Genomic DNA, 22789 nt, shown 5'->3' with positions numbered 1-22789 from the left:
ACGAAAATTTTTAAAATAGCTTTATTGACCATTGAAATTTAGATAATAAAGACATTAATGAATTTCAACTTGAATAATAATAATAATAATAATAATAATAATAATAATAATAATAATAATAATAATAATAATAATAATAATAATAATAGGCAACAATATCTATTTCTTTCCCTGACAATTTTAATTATAATTAGGATACATATAACTTTGGCCAGACTACCGTTACCCTGCCCTTCTGTTCAGTATTTCGTTATTCATTTTATTCTTATATTTGTTTATATGCTGAGTACAGCTTTCATGGATAATGATAATTGTAGCCTTTGATGTTCAGAGCGTGTTTTATTTGATTTATCCTTTGTATGTTTCGAAAAGTTATAAATTTTGCCAAGTTTGATCATAATGGATTTCAAATCAAGTTAAACAGCATGGAACACTGTTATTGTTCACTTTTGAAAATTATTATAAAGGTTTCTAAATGAAGGTTTTTTAACTGACTATCCGACCGACCGAGCGAGAGAGAGAGAAACACATTTGACATGCTCACGCAGAAATGAATAGAACTTCGGTAGAATTATGAACAAAGACAAGGAGAATGTCAAATTTCATCGTAACACCAACCGTAATTTTGATTATATATTCTTAACCAGTATCGTCATGTATAGATAGCTAGGTCTACATACCACAGTATATCCGCCTGGGAACCAACAACATCTACGATCCTACAATAATACAACTACATTGGCGTTTGGTGTTTTATTGAAGAACCTAAAACTCCGCAACTATTGGTCGCACATCCACGAGAAAGGTATCAGTGGAAACCAAAAGTAGTGCAGAAGAATTTTTATACCGAGTTTTCTTGCAATATCTGCGATACTGAAACTTGCAGAGTGAGAAAAATGTAATAACAGTTTTTTTTTTCTTGTAACGTTTGTAGATTGTTTACTGTGGCACCGTATGAAGTATAAATAAGATAATATGTAATTAAATCCAAAGCACACACACACACACACACACACACATATATATATATATATATATATATATATATATATATATATATATATATATATATATATATATATATATTCTTTAATTTAAATCTAATTTGAGCTCCGTGCGACCGACAGTTTGAGTGTATCAGCTATTTCAGTGATATCTTGCGCTTCTCAAGCATTTCATGCATTGAATCACCTGGAATTCCATGATTCAGACAGACAGGTATTCGGGACTTTCGATATGTTGTTCAGGGCATCAAATAGAACAAATGTACCGATTTTCAGCATCACACTACTTTTTGCGAGGTTAAAATCTGAAGTGACTGGGCTAATAATCGTTGGACGTTAAGCTAAAAAATAAATAATTTCCTTTTCATTGTTGAATAATAATATGAAATACCGCAGATTTATACTTATTCAAATCGTATATTTGTTTATTGGTCATGAAAATAGTGTGAAATTCTAACATACCTTATAAGAAAGTGACTTAGTAAGCTTATTAGTTTTAGAAGATAGAGTGTATATTCTCAATAGCAAAGATTTTTTTATGGTTATTAGTGGTGAAGAGCTGATGAATTCATGATAAAAATAATTTGAAAACTGAACTGTTTTAAATACCTGTATTTTGTGTTTACAGTGTGAAAAGACACAAAAAATTCTTTTCTTGAATAAGAATAGTTATTAAATCGAGTAGTTATTAAAAAAAAAAAAAAAAATGATATTGTTATCTCCTTTAATTTATGTACCTTACATTTTCCAGATTTTGAAGATCCAGTTCCTGGAACATCAAAACTGGGAACTTCAGATTTGAAAAAGAAAGAAGGGGAGGAAGATGATGATTACGATTTTGAAGATCCAGTTCTCAGAACTTCAAAGCTGGGAACAACAAATCCAGAAGACAAGGATGAAGAGGAAGAAGAAGATGATAGTTTGGAAGATGTATTTGCAAGAAGCTCAAAGATAGGTTCGTCAAAACCGAAAGAGAAAGAGGAAGAAGATGATGATTTTTTTGAAGAAGCTCCTTTATTAGAGCCTCAGGTGCCTATTCCGAAGGCGGCTTCCACATCAGGAAAGTGCCATCGCAGAAAGAAATCTAAGCACTCTTCTGACGAGGATGTTCCTACTGCTAGCTCAAGCGTTTTTGATGAAGACGAGCCTCCCATAATTGATGAAGAAGTTACAGCGAAAAGTGCTCCGAAATTGGAGAAGCAGGTTCATACGACAAGGCCTCCTGGCCGTCCTCCTAAAGCGAAGGCAGTAGAAAAATTTAATACCAAGGAGAAAAGTAACCGAAGACGAAGCTCAGAAAACGGACCTAGTCTAGCACATGGTATGATTTTTCTTGATCGTTAAACTATGTGTTTTTCTAATATGTCATAGGTAACCTTATGAACCAGTAGCTAGTTTCTGTAGGCCCGTATTTAGGATTGTGATACCCCTGTGCAGTCATTTATTTTTTGTCCCCTCTTTCTACAGCTAAGTTTAAGCATTACCATTCATGACTATCAACAATAAGTTGTGGAATTATTTACTCTATTTTAAACTGTATTGAAGGGTTTTAACTTAACTGATTGTGAAACACATAAAACAAATAATAATTAAAGATTTATAAATTATTGTCAACACAAAAGTATAAGATAAACACACAGAAAATAATCACTACATTTCTTTAAAAAAATATCACAGAAACTTACAGTTTAGTCAGTCAAACAACTTGGTGGAAAACCTACAAATTTATTAATTATTTTGTGAAACTTACAGAACTTCGAGAAATGACTTTCGTATCACTTTTGCGTTTGCGAATGCATTTAACACTTCTTGGAAGTTGAGACTATCTGTGATGTCTTAATTCTCTGGCGACAATTCCGGGATTTACCAGTCGTTCTCAATTGTGCTGTCCGTTGATAGTTTTTAAGCCCCTCTTTAAAACTGAAAATTACTTTTCAGCGGAACAGTTTGTTGCTGGAGTACAGTTTTAAATCTTGAGTACAGTGTACACATTTGAGTAGATATCATTAATTTTCTTCGCAGCCGACATCCTGAAGAGCAGTGGAAGAGACAGGATAACTTGTCACTATTTTTTTTCTTCATATAGAGCATATAGCTTTTAAAATAGGTGAATTCTTTACTAAGACTGCTCCCTCTGTCGGAATCGTAAATGCCTCGGAGTTTATCTGCAACATTATAAATCTGAGCAGCATTTAGTTCCGTGAATATCTGAGAGAAATTTAAATTTTAAATTACATTCTTTGCAGACATTCACTCTCTTCAAAAATGATGAAATGATGAAAACAATAAAAATATCAATATCGTACTACCAGCTATATTTTTACGCCCTGTACAGTCACATATGCCAAAATATAGCTCTACATTTCTCATTAATGAAACATTGGTAATTTTTACTTTTTTTTTCTCTATCTGATAATTCTGTTTTTGCAAAAAGACAGTCAATATAGTTGTAAACGTTAGCAAAGTTCAGTATTGTTTATGTGTTACATCAATGTTCTTGTGCTGTCAGTTTCACATATTTCTTAAAGATGTATGGTGCGTGATAATTCTGAAGTATCTTAGATTGTTATTCGTGTTATTAGCGTTGATACTCAATTTTTTCGGGTCATCTGTGGATATTCTAATACTTTTTTTTTTTTTTTTTTAATATATAAGATAAACGAGTAGTTTTCAGAAACACTTGTAAATTGAACTGAAAATTGTTATAATTAAATAATAATTTGTATTCTTTGTGTATTCCTAAATAGATGTATCCGAGGCAACCTCCAATTGTTCTCCAACGACAACAGCAAAACGTGGACGTAAACCAAGTGGACATAAAGAAAAGGAAGAGGCATCGCATATAAAAGCGAAAAATTCAGCGGCTGTTGCACCACGCACTGTAAAACGCTCTCGCTCTGAAACAGAAGTGTCGTCATCTACTGTTACTTCTGTTTTTAAAGGTGAGGATCCTAGGGGTTAATGCTGGTGCTGAGAGGGTACAATAAATGAAAAGGAGTTTAAAATAATTGAACTCTTGCCACCAGTAATAAACGATGATCTCATCAGCGAAAATTAGCTACTTAATCCAGGACTGTAATTCTAAAAAGATAAAGGTGGCATAATTTAAACTGAAAGAAATACTACAGGTTATATATTAGGTAGAGATACAAAAAAGACGCCTATTTTAAAATGGGGTTTTATATATATATATATATATATATATATATATACTAGCATATATTACCCGCTTCCCTGGGTTGAAATGAAATTTAAATGCATAACTCCGTATCTCATGTGTTTAGTACCCGTGAAATATGCTGTTTTCGTTTTTAATGGCATCAATTTAAACAGCATTGGAAAGATCATTGATCAGCTCGGCAACCCCGAAAACCCAACATCATTTTTCGATCATTTATATAATATATATATATCCCTCTCTCATGTTGCGGGCCATGACATCGAAAGTGTCACCGTTCATCTCAGCGACCTCAATAAATGCGGATTCAGCACTAACATCGGTCATTTTCGATCATTTTTTAAATATCTCTTCCTCCCCTCCTCCAAGTTGCGGGGTTGAATTTGAATTTAAACGGGATGGAAAGTATCACTGTTCATCTAAGCGACCCAGAAAACTACAAATTCGACACTGATAGTGGCCTTTGCGATCATTTTTATATATATCTCTTTCTCCCATTCTTCCTAGTGGCGCGGCTGATTTTGGATTTAAACCGGATCGGAAAGGTCACTGTTCATCTGAATGATTCCGAATACTATGGATTAGACACTAATATTGCTCATTTTCGGTTATTATTATCATACTATATATAGCTCCCACTTCCCCTCCTCCGTGCTGCGGCACACGGCATCAGAATTGTCACTGTTGATCTCAGCTACTCCTAAAACTGTGGATTCGACACTAATATTAGCCATTTTCGATCATTTTTAAATGTTTATCCCCCTCCCCAACTATCAGGGCTGAATTTGGATTGAAACAGAATCAGAAGTATCACTGTTTCTCTCATCGACCCCGAAAACTATGGATTCAACACTAATATCGGTCATTTTTTATCATTTTTAAATTTCTCTCCTCCTTCCCCTCCCCTACGTTGCATCGTCAAAGTGAATAAATAGCCTAAAGTAATCCTTGCTCCTAAACTCGTGTATGTTGAAAATTTGATTGAGATTTGGACGGGTGGTTCAAGAGTGGAGGCCACAAAAGCAGTAATTTTTATTATCCCCCCCTCCCCTACGTTGGCTCGTCAAAGAGAAACGATTAAAAAAAACACCCAAGGACCGACCCTCATATACGTTGAAAATTTGATCGAGATTGGTTGGATGGTTCAAAAGTTATTAGGTTTTATTAGTTTTTATTTATTCGTCCCCCTCTCCTCCCCCTCCCCTAGGATCTATCGTTAAAGTGAAATTCCAAAAATGTCTCCAGATCCGAACCTCATGTATCTTGAAAATTTGATTGAGATGGGTCGGATAGTTCAAGAGTTATTAAGTTACAAAAATAGTCACTTTCAGTCTTATATAAATTGATTTATATATATATATATATATATATATATCCCCCTCCTTCTTGTCTCCTACGTTGTTCCGTCAAATTTAAATCATAACAACAATCCCAGGCCTGAACCTCATCTATGTTGGAAATTTGATCAAGATTGGTCGAGTGGTTCAGGAGTTATCAAGTTTTATTTATTTTTATATACCCCCTCCCCCCTCAGTTTTACAATCAAAGTGAATAGCCTAAAACTAGCCCAGCCTCGAACCTCATCCATGTAACAAATTTGATCGAGATCGGTCGGGCGGTTCATGAGATTTAGAGTCACAAACATAGTGATTTTCAATTTTATATATATTTCATGTATATACCGCTTTGGAAGAGGGCTGTTTTAGCTTTTTATGATATTATTATTATTATTATTATTATTATTATTATTATTATTATTATTATTATTATTATTATTATTATTATTATTATTATTATTATTCTTTTAATCGATAGTGGATTCTGCAGTTAAGAAAATGCTTTTATAACATTCAGTGTCTATGAGTCCCATGTTCAGTCCGGAGCGAAGATTGATTGTCAGCAAGTCTTACGTTATGCAACCCAACGTATGGCAAGGATCGTGACTGAAAATTATATATCTGCTGATACGTACTTTACGGATAGCCTACATTCAAACTCACAGGCAATAAAATACTATCACCATAAATCAGGAAATCGATACAAAACCATTTTTGTTCTGATATAGTCGTGCTCACATCTCGTTCTCCATTTGGAAAACACCTATCCTGGAGGTCAGTTATTCTATTAGAATCCAATATGAGGTCAGTTTACCAAATTAAAGCCATAAACGGCCATTTCGGGTGTGATAGTTGAACACGGTAGTAAAACTTTATTATTTCCAAAATTTATTGTTTCTTCATTATTATATCCTGCTATTATGTTTGAAATAGAAAATTTGTAGATAACGTTTTTAACCCTCCCTTCAATAAATGCTATGTATATGAGAGAGAGTGATACCTTTATCACGTATGTTCCTACCTAAGATATATCTTTAGCTCCTAAACATGCTACTAATTGAAATTTTAGTTTATGCATAAATGGTAAATGACAAGTTTGTTCCACGAAATTAACTACTTACTATATTTGCACAATAGTTATTGCTATAACAGTATTAAACTTTAAAACGTAACGTATTTATTTTTCTTTACTTACTAGTATATTAATATTTAGTAATAAAGCAAAATAAACAGTCGTAAGATAAAGTTATTTATTTTGATATTTTTTTATTAGTATTAAAGTTTTACTGAAACAATTCTGTCATTGCATAGTACTCTTAATAGCTCTACAAATAGTTTGTTGGAAGTAGAAGTCCACTACTTCCACCGATTTGTCCTTTCTCTTTCCTGTTGAATGAGCGATCTTTTTATTTTTGAATACTTTTGTGTGTGCGTGTTTTTTTTTTTCCTTCAGAATACAGGAATGATTTTTTTTCTTCGTTTTAGTGGGTGGAGAAAAGGTAGAATGTAATGTTATTTTTTCATTAAAATTTGAACATAAAGGCCCAAAATTTCTCAGATAAAAGGGGCAGAGAGCAAGTATGTATATTTCTCTCGAGACTTTACGTCTCTATTATTAGGTCTCTTTAGACTTGACAATCAATATGGTGCTCACCTAGACACTTCACAGCTCTATCTCTGTTTATTTTTATTTTTCAGTAGAGGGTTAGACTTCCAATAGGGGGACGAAACAGTATAGAATATATATATATATATATATATATATATATATATATATATATATAAAACACGTTGAAAAACGGTATATTTCTGTATATTTAAATATGCGTCCTAGAGCATCTACAAGTTTTTATCTACGTATTAGTTTAGATTTTACAAGGGTGATATTTTAGAACATTGTTGTGATAATGGCAGTATTAAGTGTCATAACGTTGAGATCGCCGATTTTCTTGAAATGAAAAATAAATATATTTCTCGATGTTGGAATTGATAAATAATCTTGAGTCAGAGAGAACATTTTTGATAGGTTATTTATGCGAAAATGTGTGCGGCACACCCTTGGTTTAGTTTTAAGGTGCAGCTTATGCTTGAAGAACAAGTGTTTATACCTTTAAAACTTGTCTGAAGAACATAAAGAACTCAAGCTGGGTGGCAGTTTAGTGCATGGTTTCTGTTTTAAAATATGCAATATTCTATTGAATATATGACGGAAGATTAAAGAAAGAGAAATGATAACTTATTCTTAAAGTCTGACCATGTGAACTTTCAAGAACATTCATCATGCGCCATGTATAAGAAGCTAAAACGAAGAGTAGTGGTTAAGCTCCTGACGAAAGATGGTTCGACTATTGACAGCTATGCGTGTATGAAGTAAGTATATGGTAATATAATGAATTATTTGAGAATTGGGTAAAATTCAAAGAGGAAGAAACAAAATGTTTAGGCGGATCTAGAAGTGACCACTAATGATAGTCCCCGTCGAGATGATATAACATATTTGTGTGGGCTGACGCCTCGCTACTGTGAAAGATGGTAAAGAATTGGTACATTTATGTAAGTGGTTTCTTGAAGTCTGAATTATATCATTATCATTTACTTTGGAAATAATGTGTTACAGTGAACATTTGAGACAAGGAAATATGTTTATTATTTTGTACAGTCATTTTTTCTACTTTGTAATGTAATTGAATAAAACCACAGGCGTCTTCCTTTCCCACTACATTCCTTTGTCGTATGATTAGTTAACCTTTCAAGTACAGTCACTGATCTTTCGTCGTCAGCGTGAGATTTGCCATCTGGTTGATTGAAAAACAGAGGTTAAGAGTTTTTGTGCTGGAATGACGTTTTGATTGTGGGAGCGACGCGTTGACGTGTGAGATCTGAAAGGGCTCATTTTCCAAGTCCCCAAGTTGAGTTGAGTGTGACGAGGAACTAAGTTCATCGCCGCCGATAAAGTTATTTCTTGCATGCGGGAAGATTAAAGTCTAGTAGTGCCGAAGCCTTTTTCCGTCGCCCTTGGCTGTTTATATAGTTGCCATTTTGATCTGGACGCCACAAGAGTCGTGATTGCAATTGGGGAGCGGTTGGCCGTCCCGTCGGCCAGAGCCGTCAAATCTTCAGTCTATCATCTCCAGTAAACCAGAGAATATTAGAAGAGGACACCCTAAGGATCATCACTGAGTCAAAATACTGTGCTTGAATAACCCTTTCCTTAAGTTAATCCCTTCTTGTTCTCACCCTTTCCTAGCCCCTTTACCATCACTTATATTTTCTTATTGTAAGTATTCTTCTCGTAAGTATTGAGTTTCATTTCATACAACCAAGACCTTTCGATCTCAGCTATTACTGAATCCTACGACGGAAGTGTTAACCTTCATCCCCAAAATAATCTCCCTTGTTGTGTAATCTGAGCTAATTTGGTTATTACTTTGGTTTGGACACTGCTAATGCGATATATGTGTCCAGATACCAGAAGGTTTCTGCTACATGAGTTTGAAAGCAGCTACCACTAGGTATTTGCCAGGAACTATGGACATGTGTGATACCACAGGACATATTTGTAAATTAAGATCCGTAAAGATTCGTAAATTAAGATTTAATTTATGAAATGGTATAGTTCTATTTCTCTGTATCCTTGTGTTGAAATGGCTCCTGGACGTTGCAGAATTAATTTTCAGTTTGAAGCCTGAGTGAATCCTTGGGCAAATACAGTAGAGAATATGGGAATTTGTGTTGAGGGTAAATGATACCAGAAAAATCTGTGAGCTTACTTTATGTATGTAAATTGTTTTCTTCTAACCATTTGAAATATCTTGTAACTCATAAAGTATGTTCTGTTCTGTTATTGTTTTTATTGTTTGTATGTTTCTTCTATTTCTTTTCACTTTATGTTTTTCTTAATATTCTTTCAATCTGCATACTTCCAGAACCAGAAAATACACAATACCAACAGCTAGAAGTGTGCACAAGTAAGATTACGAATGAACCGGGAGAAGCACAACCTGCTCCAAGCAGTACAGGGTCACCATCAGGAGTGAATCGACGAACAGCTGTACTGTTTACCAAAAAAGCTGCAGCAGCTTTTCGGGTCAGTATGAAAATTACGTTCACTTATCCTTATTATAAAAAAAAAAAGGACGCCTTAATGTGCGAGTAATGGTAATTTCTAATACTTAACACTCGCTGCTTCGCTACGTACTCTGTCTACCTGACGCCAATAGTTGCCACTAGCATATAGGCAATTTGTAGATTCAAAGTATTGTGACGATTTAATTGCAACTTATTAACTGCATTGTTTCATGATTATTTCAAACTAGGACAAGGCCGTAACCGTATTTAGATTTGAGCATTAATATTTCTGTACCCGCAAGTTCGTTGGTGGGCAAACCTTGAAAAAAGAAGGAAAGAAAAAAGTTAAAAGTAAACAATTAGAACTTTTAATTAAGGACGATTTTAGCCTATAGGATACAACGAGACGAATGAATATATATATATGTGAACCTGAAAGATGTGCACAAACTCCGGGAGGTGATGGGGGCCGCGGTGGCTCAGTGGTAGAGCGTTCACCTCTGGTGCTAGGGGTCTCGGGTTCAAACCCTGCTCCCGCCAAGTGAACTTTGTGGTGGACAAACACCGTGTGCGTGGGTTTTCTCGGGGTTCTCCCGTTTCCTCCCACTTTCTTCATTCCACCATTTCATTCATTACTCATTATCACCGTCTCCTTTAGCCTAACCGGCATAACCGTGGGACGTAAAACTCAAAATTTCATTTCATTTCCGGGAGGTGATTCCTGACATCAAAAGAAGACAAAATGTCATCTTGCATGTTGTCGAATTCTGTGCTGTGTACGGATGACAGGGGTGCCAGCTTTGAATCGACAATCGAATCCTGACAGTTGGGATGGAACAGAAAGATATGCACAAACTGCGGGGAAGTGATTCGTGACATCAAATCTAGTTAAATGTGGCTATGAACATCAGGAAAATGGCACATTAGGCAGTTGCGCAGGCAAAGACAGTTTGTGCAAAGATCCAAGATGGCACCCGTATCACTCGTAATTCTTACAACGCGGAATTCGATAACATGCAAGAGGACTTTCTGCTTCTTTTGATGTCACGAATCACCTCCCGGAGGTTGTGCACATCTTTCAGGTTCACACTATATATATATATATATATATATATATATATTACTTTCTTTGAGAGTTTCTTCGTGGCTAAGTGGTTAGCGTTCGCGCCTTTGGCGTGGGAGTCCCGGGTTCGATTCCCGGCGGGAGCTCATGTGGTTCGGTTTCCACATTAATCAGTAGGTCCACGTCTCATATAGCCTCACTGCTGAACGGGACGTTAAAATCAACTCAACTACTTTCTTTGAGATGAATAATACAAACGTTATCGTAAATTTTTCACCCCTTAATAATACTACACGTATCAGTTAACAAGAAGTAGATAAGCTGATTTCAGTTGAATTTTCTTTTAAATTAGTTGATTTGGTAAGGTAGATTATATAAAGAATTGGTCAGTTAGAAGATTGAAAAGTTTTGACGTTATAACTTATCTAAGGAATGAAATAAATTTTCTGAGAAAATTATACAAAGTACTCTGCGATGTCAGCGTCGATAGTATCGAACTTCTGACTGAGATAGTATAGAATAAACAGTTAAATTCGAATTAAATGTAGCTGGGGCTGGTGGCGTGGTCCTGTAATCCCGCTGACTGGGAGGCGAGATAATGTAGTGGGGAACGACCTATATTGTGAGGGTTGACCTTTCATGATTTTTTGTGCACCCGCCAACTGCACAGCCTCGGAGCAACACGCATTAATAGTAGGTCTCATCCCTCATAATTTCGATGTTACAAAGGACACAAAATACTAAAGCGTTAAAAAGAATAAGAACTCGAACGTGAACAGTCTAATGCACTAGTCCAATTAAGCACACTTGACAGCATTTGTCCGTAGAAAGTGTATACTGAATAGATTCCTCACTTTAACCCAAGAAGTATCAAGCTCATATCTGCTACGTGTAGCACCTAGGAGGGTGTGTGTGTCAAATGATTGTTATACTATGTCTAATGACTTTAAGATAACATTTTAACCTAAAATAATAAACAGAAACCTTTTAAGTAGTTCTACTACATATGTATCGTAAATGGTTACATATATGACATTACTTACGTTATTAAATCATGCACTATTATTGTGTGTTAAGTTACAATCTGAACTTCGGTTTTATCTTGGTGGTGTATGTATTCGTGCACTTACGTCCACTCTCAGAATAAGATTTATCACGCTCTTGTAGGCCTTAGTGTTTAAATAAAAGACAGAAGTAACACTTAAAAAAATGCAGGTTTTGTATTAAAAAGAAATTTTGGCGAAGAAAAATATGAGTTACACCTAGTACCAACGAGAGGTCAAACCTGCCCACATCAAATGATTTTTTATATGAAAATAAATCACGTATTATAAAATAAATGTAACAAAAATATTATATTCAAAGGAACAACTCTATGACATTTCTAGGGATAATATAGTGTCGTGTTTAAACATTGGTGTAGCCGATGCCTGTTATGTGCGCCCGTGGTCTTTTATTTCTATACCCGATGGAAGTACAGAACTTTTGTTTTTATCCAGCAGCGTGAGCCAATTAAAGAGCTGCTTGATTTGAAAGGTAGTAAAGATCAATCTAGTAAAAGCGGTTGTGGCTACTGATATACTAACCATTTACCATCCATCTAGTAATCTGTTTTCCCGACCAGTAATCTTCGGAGCCTGATTATTTAAAAATTAAACTATTTTTTCGTGATTTGAAATAAGGTGATTTTATGTATAATTGTACTTTTTATTTGTTATTTAAATCTTCCTTTTTGTTCATAGAAACCTGATGCACCTGGGCCAGTTGTGAAAAGAGGCGTAGGAAGACCCAGAAAAAATTCTGAAGGAATGCAAAGCTCAACAGCAGTCACTTCCACAACTTCCGACTCTGCCAAACTTGCGCGAAGAAAGAAATGTTATGTGTCTTTAAGAAGATCATCCCTTGACGATATTGAGACAGCAACCCATAAAGATGGGCCTTCAACAAGTGGACTGGGGGATTCTTCTCTTCCTACTTCCAGTGATAGTTTCAAAATTTATCGTAGTAAAAGAGGTAGGATGCTTATATAGTAATTCTGATTCAATTATCTGTTATTGCTTCCGCATGCATACCTAACTTAATTTAAGTTGTATGTTTTTGTTTACATGTAATATAGGACAGAAAATCTTTTTTTTTACGTGACACTGTCATCATTGTCTAATATTAAACATTTACACAGCAAATTTATGACTTAATATACACTTGGTCAGTGATAATAGTAAGGACCAAGCTTGTGTTTTATTTCACACATACTTACCCCTTTTTCTACGAGTGTTATAAAGTTTCAAGCTTTTACTAACTATTCGGCTGAAACTGAATAACTGTTATTCATTACATGGTTACGAATCATCGTTTAATAATTTGTAAATGTGCGTATGGTCGTAGTTCGATCCTCAATGAGAACTTACGCAGTTCGGATCTCACGTATAGTTTTAGATCCACATCTCATGTTGCCTTATTACTCAAAATAGCCGTTTGGTTCTTGATTTTTTTTTAAAGTACTTTATTATGGTGATAAATTTGGGGAACAGTTGAGGAATGTAAATAACATTTTGTACTTTGCAAAATAAGAGGAAGTAAGTGTTTTCACCTGTTCATATTTTGACCTTGCATTCGCGCTTACCGCTTGTCTAAGGGCTAGCGTGGTTCCGGGATCGATTCCCGATGGGGCCCTTGGTCGAAAAAGTATAAAAATGCTTTTTCAGGCCAGCCACCCTGAATGAGGTTTTCCTGGGTTTTCCTAATTCACACCAGGCGAATGCCGGATTGGTACCTAACTTATAGATCCCAGGCCACTTTCTTCCATTCCTCAATCCTTTCTTCCTTCCCTTTCCCCGGATAGTGTGCTCGCCGAGGGAAGTCATTCCTCAAACGTGACGGGCTAAATGGCCTTAGATGCCAAAAGACCAGAAATCTAAATCCTAAATCCTGTAGTGATTCAGATTTTATCGTAAACTCTAGGACCATGTCTCATATAGCCTCAGTGTTGAAAGACGCTAAACATAAAAAATAATTAACTCTACCCTGCATTCCAACATGGCGCCCACCTGGACACTTCTCAACTTTCTGTATGTTATTTATTTTTTCTTTTCTTTCTTCTCTACTTCTCCCCGTCCCTAGCTAATCAAGCGATTTAGCTCATAATGTATGTATTTTTATTATTGTTTTTGTTATTTTCTGGTTATTCAATTTTTATTTCCGTTTCAATATATTCCTTTCTTTCAACTAGATACATGTACATATTCGAGTGGTTCTTATTTTTCAACTTCCGAGTTTCCTTCAGTCTCACCCTTCTAAAGTGGCTCCATATTAGACCAAAGTAACCCATGAGAAAAAGTAGCTCAATTGAATAACATTAAATGGTGGCCCAACCGACTTCAGATTTTGAATGCATTTACTATATACGAGATAAGGTTACCTTGTAAGTTTGGAAAGACAATTCTAAGTTAATAAATAGATGTGTAGACTGAAAATGAATTCCGTGCTAAGTACCAAAAATGGAAAAGTTCGAGTTAATATCAAAATGTGGGCTATGTGTCTAACACTGCTCAGTGAAAAACGGTCTGTCTAGTATTCACTGTGGAAGTAGTTCAAATAATCGCCAGAATAATGCGCGTGGACTTATGTGTCACCAGTTCTAAAGCAAAATCTGGGCTTTTTACTCAACATTTTCATTTGGCATGGATTTTATAGTGTCTGCATATTATGAAGGAAATAATTATTAAATGATTAAAGATAAGTTGGAAATAACGTCAGACGTCAGATATGTGTTTGTGATGCAAAATAATCCCAAAACGATATGTCACATGACCCCCTTCGTGTTGTAAATTTTGGGCCTGAATCCAGGATGGCGGACTTTAAGATGACCACAATGATGTTACTATACAGTAATAGATGAAGTTTTACCTCAATCACTTCTATCCAGAATATGGTGTCATTCATTCTACCCGTTCCACACTTACAGCGTACTCTTCTCTCGTATATTGTAAATATATTCAAAACTTGAGGTTACTTGGGACACTATTTGAATTGAGCTTTTTTTCATGGGTCACTTTGATCTAATATGGAACCATTTTAGAGAGTGAAACTGAAAGAACTGTCGTTATTCTAGGTCACCAGAAAAGTACTAAGTTCGATAAAATCCTTCACCAACAATTGTGATGGTCACTTTGACGTATGACTGTCAAGATGTTCTTCTGAGCCATTCAGTGCGTGAAAGGACACTGTGAATGCCCAGTATTACAAGTTTTTTTATTAAGTTTCACAGTTACATCATTCAGTATGCACTAAACCGGCAGAATTTTTGAACAACGCCATTATCCTACACGATAACGTGGTGGTTCACACAACAGACAGTGTCAGATGTCTTTTACAGCGGTGAAAATGGGAAGTGCTTCCACACCCGTCATATTCTCCTGATCTCAGTTCATGTGGTTATTATTTCATCCCCAAAGTGAAACGCCAATTGCGTGGGAAACGTTTTGCTAACAAAACGAACATTTTGACAGCAATTTGACGCGATGTGGCTCATAAGCAACGTACAGAACAAGGCACGATCAGATCCGACTCAAACTTCGCCCAGAGAACATATAATAGAAAAGAAGAAAAATGCCAAATTAGAGCTGCCCCCATCCAGAAACACCGGAGATATGCTCCGCAACATAACGCACCACGCGACAATATGATATAAGGTAAACGTCGTAAGATACCCGTTTATGTCGGAAACGGAAAGAATGGGCAGCACCAGGATATCAAGATATTTGATATGCTATAACACTGACTTGGCGGCCATCTTGAAAGCCGCCATCTTGGATATAGCGTAAGGTATTGAAATGAGAAGCGGGGTGTATGATATATCAATGTAAGGTAAAACGCAAAAGGAAAACCAATGATGTAACCGCGAAAAACATATGTGTAATGGTATGGACGGGACGAAATGTAGAAGACGGGCGAAACAAACGTGTATTCGAAGGGCAGAACAATAGGGCAAGACCTCACGATAAATGGTACGCGACAAGTAACTGCAACAGTGTCTGTGCATGGAAGTGCATCCGCCTTGACAGATTATGCCTTCCGAGGATATTGGTGCCTTCCTCTGATATTGTGACTGTTTGGGACCGTCGTGAAACAGTGTAGCAAACCGTGCAAAGGAAAAGATAAATTCGTAAAGAAATGTAAGCTAGAACAGGGCTGGTCTTTCCCATCCGTACGCACTTTGTTTCAGATAGTGTTGTTTAAACAAACGTGGGTCGAAATGTCTCTTGTTCATACGAAACAACAAGAAAATTGAACAAGAAACGAACAAAACGGTGTTCAGGAGTGGACTTCAATCACAGGTAGGTCGCGCTTTTGATCACCAATCCAAGATGATATGTCCTACACTTCGGAGTGAGGTGCCGAATTGCTGTTCCATAAGAGGTAGTCCTTTGTAGATTATGTAGTCTCCAAACGAGTGATCGTATCGCGGGTTGCAATTGTGGTTTTCACTGTTCCAAACGGAATCCCAATATCCTCTGAAGGCATAATCTGTCAAGGCGGATGCACTTCCATGCACAGACACTGTTGCAGTTACTTGTCGCGTACCATTTATCGTGGAGTCTTGCCCTATTATTCTGCTCTTCGAATACACGTTTGTTTTGCCCGAGTCTTCTACACTTCGTCCCGTCCATGCCATCACAATATGTTTTTCGCGGTTACATCATTGGTTTTCCTTTTGCATTTTACCTTACATTGATATATCATACACCCCGCTTCTCATTTCAGTACCTTACGCTATATCCAAGATGGCGGCTTTCAAGATGGCCGCCAAGTCAGTGTTATAGCATATCAAATATCTTGATATCCTGGTGCTGCCCATCCTTTCCGTTTCCGACATAAACGGGTATCTTGCGACGTTTACCTTACATCATATTGTCGCGTGGTGCGTTATGTTGCGGAGCATATCTCCGGTGTTTCTGAATGAGGGCAGCTCTAATTTGACATTTTTCTTCTTTTCTATTATATGTTCTCTGGGCGAAGTTTGAGTCGGATCTGATCGTGCCTTGTTCTGTACGTTGCTTGTCAGTTAAGCGAATCACGTGCAGCAGATGGTATTCAGCGCCTTCCCCATCTCTGGCAATGAACTGGAGATTACTTCGAAGGGTGCTAAACATCGTGGATAACCCAGGAGATCTGTATTGTGATGGATTTGCAATCTTGTGTAAATAGTTTTGTGAAACTTCTGCTCGAGTCATAATAGTCCAATGCTACCCAGTTGCCTGTGTTTTGCTTCTTTCCTACCAGGATCTCCTACATCCACCTGCCTTTGATGTCACTCTCCGTAATACAGGTCATGTACATGTACTTTCCAACGTCTATCGTCGATTTTTCGTGATATCTCCCGTTTGCGAGGGAAAAAAAGGTTGTCTTGACTTACGATTTATCCTTCGTATATAGCTGTGCACGAAGGCATGTCCAAACTTCAGCAGATGAACAAAAAGTATGTTAATGTATACGTAAAACCGCACCGTTCTATAGATATTTACGGTGTTTGAGAATATGTTCACTAGATTCCAGAACACCCATGTGCAGGAAACATAGTATTTACAAAATGAGATATTAGCTGGTAAAAGTGAAGACGATACTGTACAATACTGTACCCATTGTATCCGATCGAGGGTGTCGACGATACATCGCGACGGTTTCCATGGGTATTTTTGTGTGTTCAGAATAGGAGAACGGTGACGGAGGAGAACATGAGTGCTGTCATGTTAGACATGTGTAATGACGTTGCGCCCTGGTTTCTACAAGAGATTGGTGGTGTAGTGGTTAATAAAGTGTGCAAATTGCGTCCACTGCTGGAATACACGTGCGCATTTCAAGCGACATACACAGATACACAAATGCCGAGATAACAGATGTACATTTTGTCCTGGCGGCTGGAAATGCTTACGAGGCGCAGCAGCTGTACAGTGAGCGCCACCCACGTCGCACATGTCCGGATAGATGTGCATTCCAGGCAGTGCACCATCGATTACGTAATGATGGCCATCTTGATTCGCCAACAGCAAACTGTGGTCGTGAGCAGGCTGTAGAGGATGCCGTGTTCCGTGCTCTTACATGTAATTCACGTTTCAACAATCGTCCATTGAGAAGGAGATTTTGGCATAGATCATACTATTGTGCTCTAAAACTTGCACTGCATTCAAAATGTATATTTCAGTTTTTGTGAATACATTTTTATTTTGCTATGAAAAATGTAGTCAATTACTTTCTGACTGTTCCTCATATTATTTTAAAATGAGTTTTATAGATAGTTATCATTGTAGACCTATAAAATCATTGGTCTACACACTAATCTGTTTGACATACATAAAAACATGAGATGTGTATGTTAAGCTACCAAATAATATTGAAAGAGTTGATTGACATTTATTTTTTAAATAGTCCCTTTTTGTAGTAATGTAAAGCTGTTTATTAGCTAATATAATTGTCATCAAAGGAAACTAAAAATCAGAGCAAATTTATGTGCCAGGAACAGTCGAAATTTTATGAATTACATGGCGTAATTGGGAGGGGAATAGAATCAAATACAAATGATCATTCATATATATATAGGGTATTTGAAAACAACACCGACAGCGTTTGGGAGGTGATTTCTGACACTAAGATACAACAAAAAGTATAGACCAACCTGGATGCACAAATTGCTTCCTTTCGGAGTTATAGCTACCAAAGTCATGAAAAAAAAATGAACTTTAAGGTTCATAGTTCCAAAACTATGGGACTTACTGTAGTTAAAACTTCACAAAGGAATAGTATGTGTCCTATCCAAATATCCAAGCTTCAGAATCCTGTGGTACTTCCGCAACAATTTTTATAGAGGTAGTTGGTGAGTACATCAAGTTATATGTCCGTAGCCAAACCCCATCTATAAAGATTGTTGCGTGAGTACCTTAGAATTCTAAAACATGTATTTTTGGGATAGGGCACGTAATAATTCCTAAGTGAAGTCTTGACCCGACTAAGGTAGGTCCCATAGTTTTGGTGCTATGGACCTTTAAAGTTCATTTTTTCATGATTTCAGCATCCTGTAACTCCGAAAGAGAGCATTTGCGCACCCAGGCTTGTCTATACTTTTTGTCTTATCTTGGTGTCAGGAATCACCTTCTAAACGTTATCGGTGTTGTTTTGAAAAGCTCTGTGTATATATATTATTATTATGTCGTATATTTTAATAAGTTGAGTGTTGCAGAATTTATAGTCGTAGAAAGTGTCTTCCGTATTGATAAGTAACAATGGCCATGACACCATTTTATAACGGTAATTATTTCTTTTCGCTATCTTATAGTATATATTTGTTAGGAAGCGTAAGGGAAAAGTTTACATTCTCCTTCCTAATCGAGAGGACCTGAGTTCGAATTCCTCGTCCTCCCTCCCACCAACTGTTGACCGTTCTTAAAGTTTCTAGAGTGAAATGGCATTTGCCATACCAGACAAGTAACCGCTCACCATTTTGTTTTATGTTATTGGTGTTTAGAATAAAAGCCGCATTCCCAAAGTGAGGGATACAACATTTAACAAGTCGATAATTCCATTGTGTTTAAATCAATGAAAATGCTGCTTGTAAGTATTACAGTGTATATTCGAATCGTGTTCCTGCTTGCTAAACAAATACCCAGAGGTATTTTAAATGAAACTTCTAACATATTTCTTTAGCTATCTAAGGGACATCATTTTTAGGGGGGGGGGAAGCAGTAATTTCAGTTAAATTTAAAAAACTATAAATTTCAGGGGAACATTATATTGTTCACTCGGTTAAATAAATGACACAATGTTTGTGTATTAAATAATCTGATAAAATCGCATCCTGAACGTTGATTTGAAGATCAGCAATGGTAGTTTCTTATTTATGATGAAAACTATAAGCAATTACTGAGCCATCAGCTTATTGAGCACAGAGAAGATTATAAAGTTGACATATGCAATTGCTAATTAAAATTTCTAATGTAAAGTCTTGTTGAAAGAGATGGACCATCCACCTTTCACGTAGTAATCTATTCACGTCCAATTATGGGGTACTCAGTCATATTGTAGGCACTTTCATAGACACCTGAATCAAACTAAAGAGCTATCTAAATTAAAGTAGCTGTCTAATTTCCATCTTCTGGAACAAGACTATACATTTTTACAGTAATTAAATCGTGCATGTTACTATTCCTGATTGATGTTTTGTTTCAAAGATCCTGAAGCACTAACAGAATATATCTTTGCGTTATCGTTATGGTGCTGGAAGCATGTAATTAATTGACAATGTTGGCTGAAGAAAATGGCTTGCAATAGTAGTAGGTATTGTGTTGTGTAATCACGGCCATAAATTTCGTAGGAGTTATATCGTGTGCTGAAATAATGAGAGTTATCCATCATCATGTAGGGGACCTCGAAAGAAACAGAAAATGTCTAATAAACATAGGACGAAAAATGCGTCCGTTTCAAGTTACAAGCTGCCAAAAACATAGAAAAATTAACTTTTAAGCTGTATAGCTCGAAAACTATTGGACCTATCGTAGTCGGTTCAAGGAATCACTCAGTTGGGCTGTGGAGAGAGAATTTGAATTACTAATTAGTCATATATGGAATACAACATCACTTTGTTTATCTCTTAATGGTTGCAAATGAGTCATCAATTTTCGTTTTCATGCAACAGCAGATATTATTTTCAGGAGTTATGCAGCTGCAGCTCCGTATTTTCTCTTCAAAGAAAAATTTGTGATAATAACTGGAATCATTTTTTAAATCATTAGTTTGTGAATTTCTGAAAGGTCATATGTTATTTAAAGAGTTTGACAATTATTTCAGACCAGAAAAACGCGTAATCGTAATATTCTGTTTAACTGGAGTGAATGGTTAATAATCTAAGTCAGTGTACTCAACATGAGCGTTAACGCCCCCACAGGGCGTTTTCGTTTCCGAAGGGGGCGCTAGAACAAAAAGGGGTCGATAAGCTATTTAGAGGCATTTTAGATTTCATGACCTGTTAGATTTGTTTCTTATTATTAGACGAAAGCCATTATCCATTTTACAAATTATCAAAAGTTCAGACTTTTTAGAAGTAATAGTGTTGATTCTTCAACGCTGATTTTAAGAATTGAACCCTTTTTCTTGTTAGACAGCTTCGTCCAAGTCTTGCGTTCAGCCATGTATATGGGAGAATTGGATTAGGATGGCGGAGAAACTAACGATACATTCACCCAAAGGGACACTAGGCTTGAAAACATTGAGAACCACTGATCTAAGTGATCATTAGAAAGTAAACAGTATAAAACGAAGAAATCTGATTATACAAGAAAGAATTTGAATCCGAGTTTCTCATTTGAAGTGCTCTTCCATTTAAGTACGGTGACTTTTTTTTTACATATATATATATATATATATATATATATATACGAAATAAAATTACGTTCCCCTTAGTACCAGTAGGTACAGAAAAAAGATAGCATATCCTGAATGATGGATTATTAAAACCCGAACACAGATGTCTTGTTTCCTAGGAAGCTGATATTTTTATTGCACGCTCAAATTATAAAAGTGATCGTAAGAAAGTACATGCAGAGAAAACATATAAATTTGATCATTAAGTTAACAAATAATTGAATTCGGGTCCCTCATTTGACTTTGACAGCGGTTAATTTATCACTAAGTTATCACAAATATGAAGTTTCGAAACATTGTTCTAAGTTATTGCGGACTAAGTCGTGTGTGGAACTAAAATACTTTCAGGCACCTTTTATTCAAAGATTATTTTAGAATGGTTGTTACAAGAAGTAATTGCCTTGAGACATAATGAATAGCAAGCACAAGAGTGTGGTCATATCAGAAATAGTTTAGTAATGAGATCCTGACATTCCAATCAATGTTATCTTGTCGCTATCTGAGACAGCTAATAAGTGATACTGCTTTTTCTTACAGTATATTGCGTAAGAACAGTGTTTGAGAAAAAAGTCATTTCGCTGCAGAGGCAGAGAATCTAATCCCAATCTATTAAATTTTAGTTCGCTGAACTATTGAACTCGTTAAGCCTCAAGTAGCCAGACAGGCTTTTGGTAATTACTTTGAAGAAATAATTATTCTCTGGAGATTTTAAACTATATTTTTTTCTTATTTAAACGTCAAAAAATGTAATTTACCCAGAAAACAGGATATCAAGATTCGACTCCTTGCCAATGAGCTCCTTTGTGGGTAAGCGGTTAGCGTACGCGCCTTTGGCGTGGGAGACCCGAGTTCGATTCCCAGCGGGAACTCATGTGGTTCTTATTCTACGTTAATCAGTAGGTCACGTCTCTTATAGCTGTGCTGCTCCAAGGGACGTTAAACTCAGAATCAACTAAACTTGTCAATCCAGCCCAGAGCTTCCTTCGTTATTTTATAATTGTTCTGTACGTACTGATACTAAGTGAAAAGTAATTTAATTTACATATGTTGACTTACTTATTATTAGCAATCATTTTCTTCAGCTAAACAATACTACAATTATTGTATTTCAAGTCTGAAATGATTGTTATAGTCTTAAATATCACTCGTTTTTGTATTTTTTTTTTTTTTTTTACTTCTAAACAAGAATAAGTTGGTAAAATATAGCCTTTCATGAAGTCACGAAATAATATTTTAAGAAAAAATAAAAGGTACGAGCCACCTTCTTTCTTCAATTTCTTAAATTAAATCATGTTGTGCTGTTGGTTATTAATGAAACATTTTCATGTGAAATACGAACAGATTTTTGGAAAGCATTGCCCAAAGAAAACTCATCCCCAAAAGTAAACTTCCCCTTGTAGATTTTTCGATAAGAAATAACTTATGCCGTCATGTTCAGAGCACAAAGGTTTCAAGTCCAAATTACCGAAGTTGTGGGAAAATGAGAGACAAAGTTTGTACTCTCCTTTTAGATACTTGGCAAAGTGAACATTGTTTTTCACATTATGACAGTTATTTCCAATATCTAAACATGAATCTTTTAAGCATTGAAAGAAGCTTAAGGTAGAGATCTTAAATATGAAATATGTCCAAAATGGACAGAAGTGTACATAAATCCCTTGTGTATTGAACGCCCTGTATGTTAAGAAAATATTTGTTTATAAGAGAATAGCAAAATCACGTGAGTCGT

General features: G+C 36.0%; 1 protein-coding gene across 2 annotated transcripts in view; it reads left to right on the top strand.

The window, feature by feature from the left end:
- Nucleotides 1-22789, top strand: part of LOC145688286 (peregrin-like) — a 166490-nt gene that overhangs the window by 122617 nt on the left and 21084 nt on the right. For both annotated transcript variants that reach the window (XR_014131869.1, XM_081762280.1), the window contains exons 18-21: nucleotides 1756-2325; nucleotides 3752-3946; nucleotides 9446-9606; nucleotides 12393-12663. Coding sequence is in view for 1 of the 2 variants with exons in the window: in XM_081762280.1 (XP_081618406.1) it covers nucleotides 1756-2325; nucleotides 3752-3946; nucleotides 9446-9606; nucleotides 12393-12663 (1197 nt within the window). In the remaining variant the exon portion in view is untranslated. The remainder of the gene's footprint in view (nucleotides 1-1755; nucleotides 2326-3751; nucleotides 3947-9445; nucleotides 9607-12392; nucleotides 12664-22789) is intronic.

This window comes from Thermobia domestica, chromosome 6, assembly GCF_964235325.1.
Source record: "Thermobia domestica chromosome 6, izTheDome1.hap1.1, whole genome shotgun sequence".
In the NCBI taxonomy this organism is placed as follows: Eukaryota; Metazoa; Arthropoda; class Insecta; order Zygentoma; family Lepismatidae; genus Thermobia; species Thermobia domestica.
Note: the sequence above shows the minus strand (reverse complement) of the source record. Positions and strands in the feature narration are given on the sequence as shown.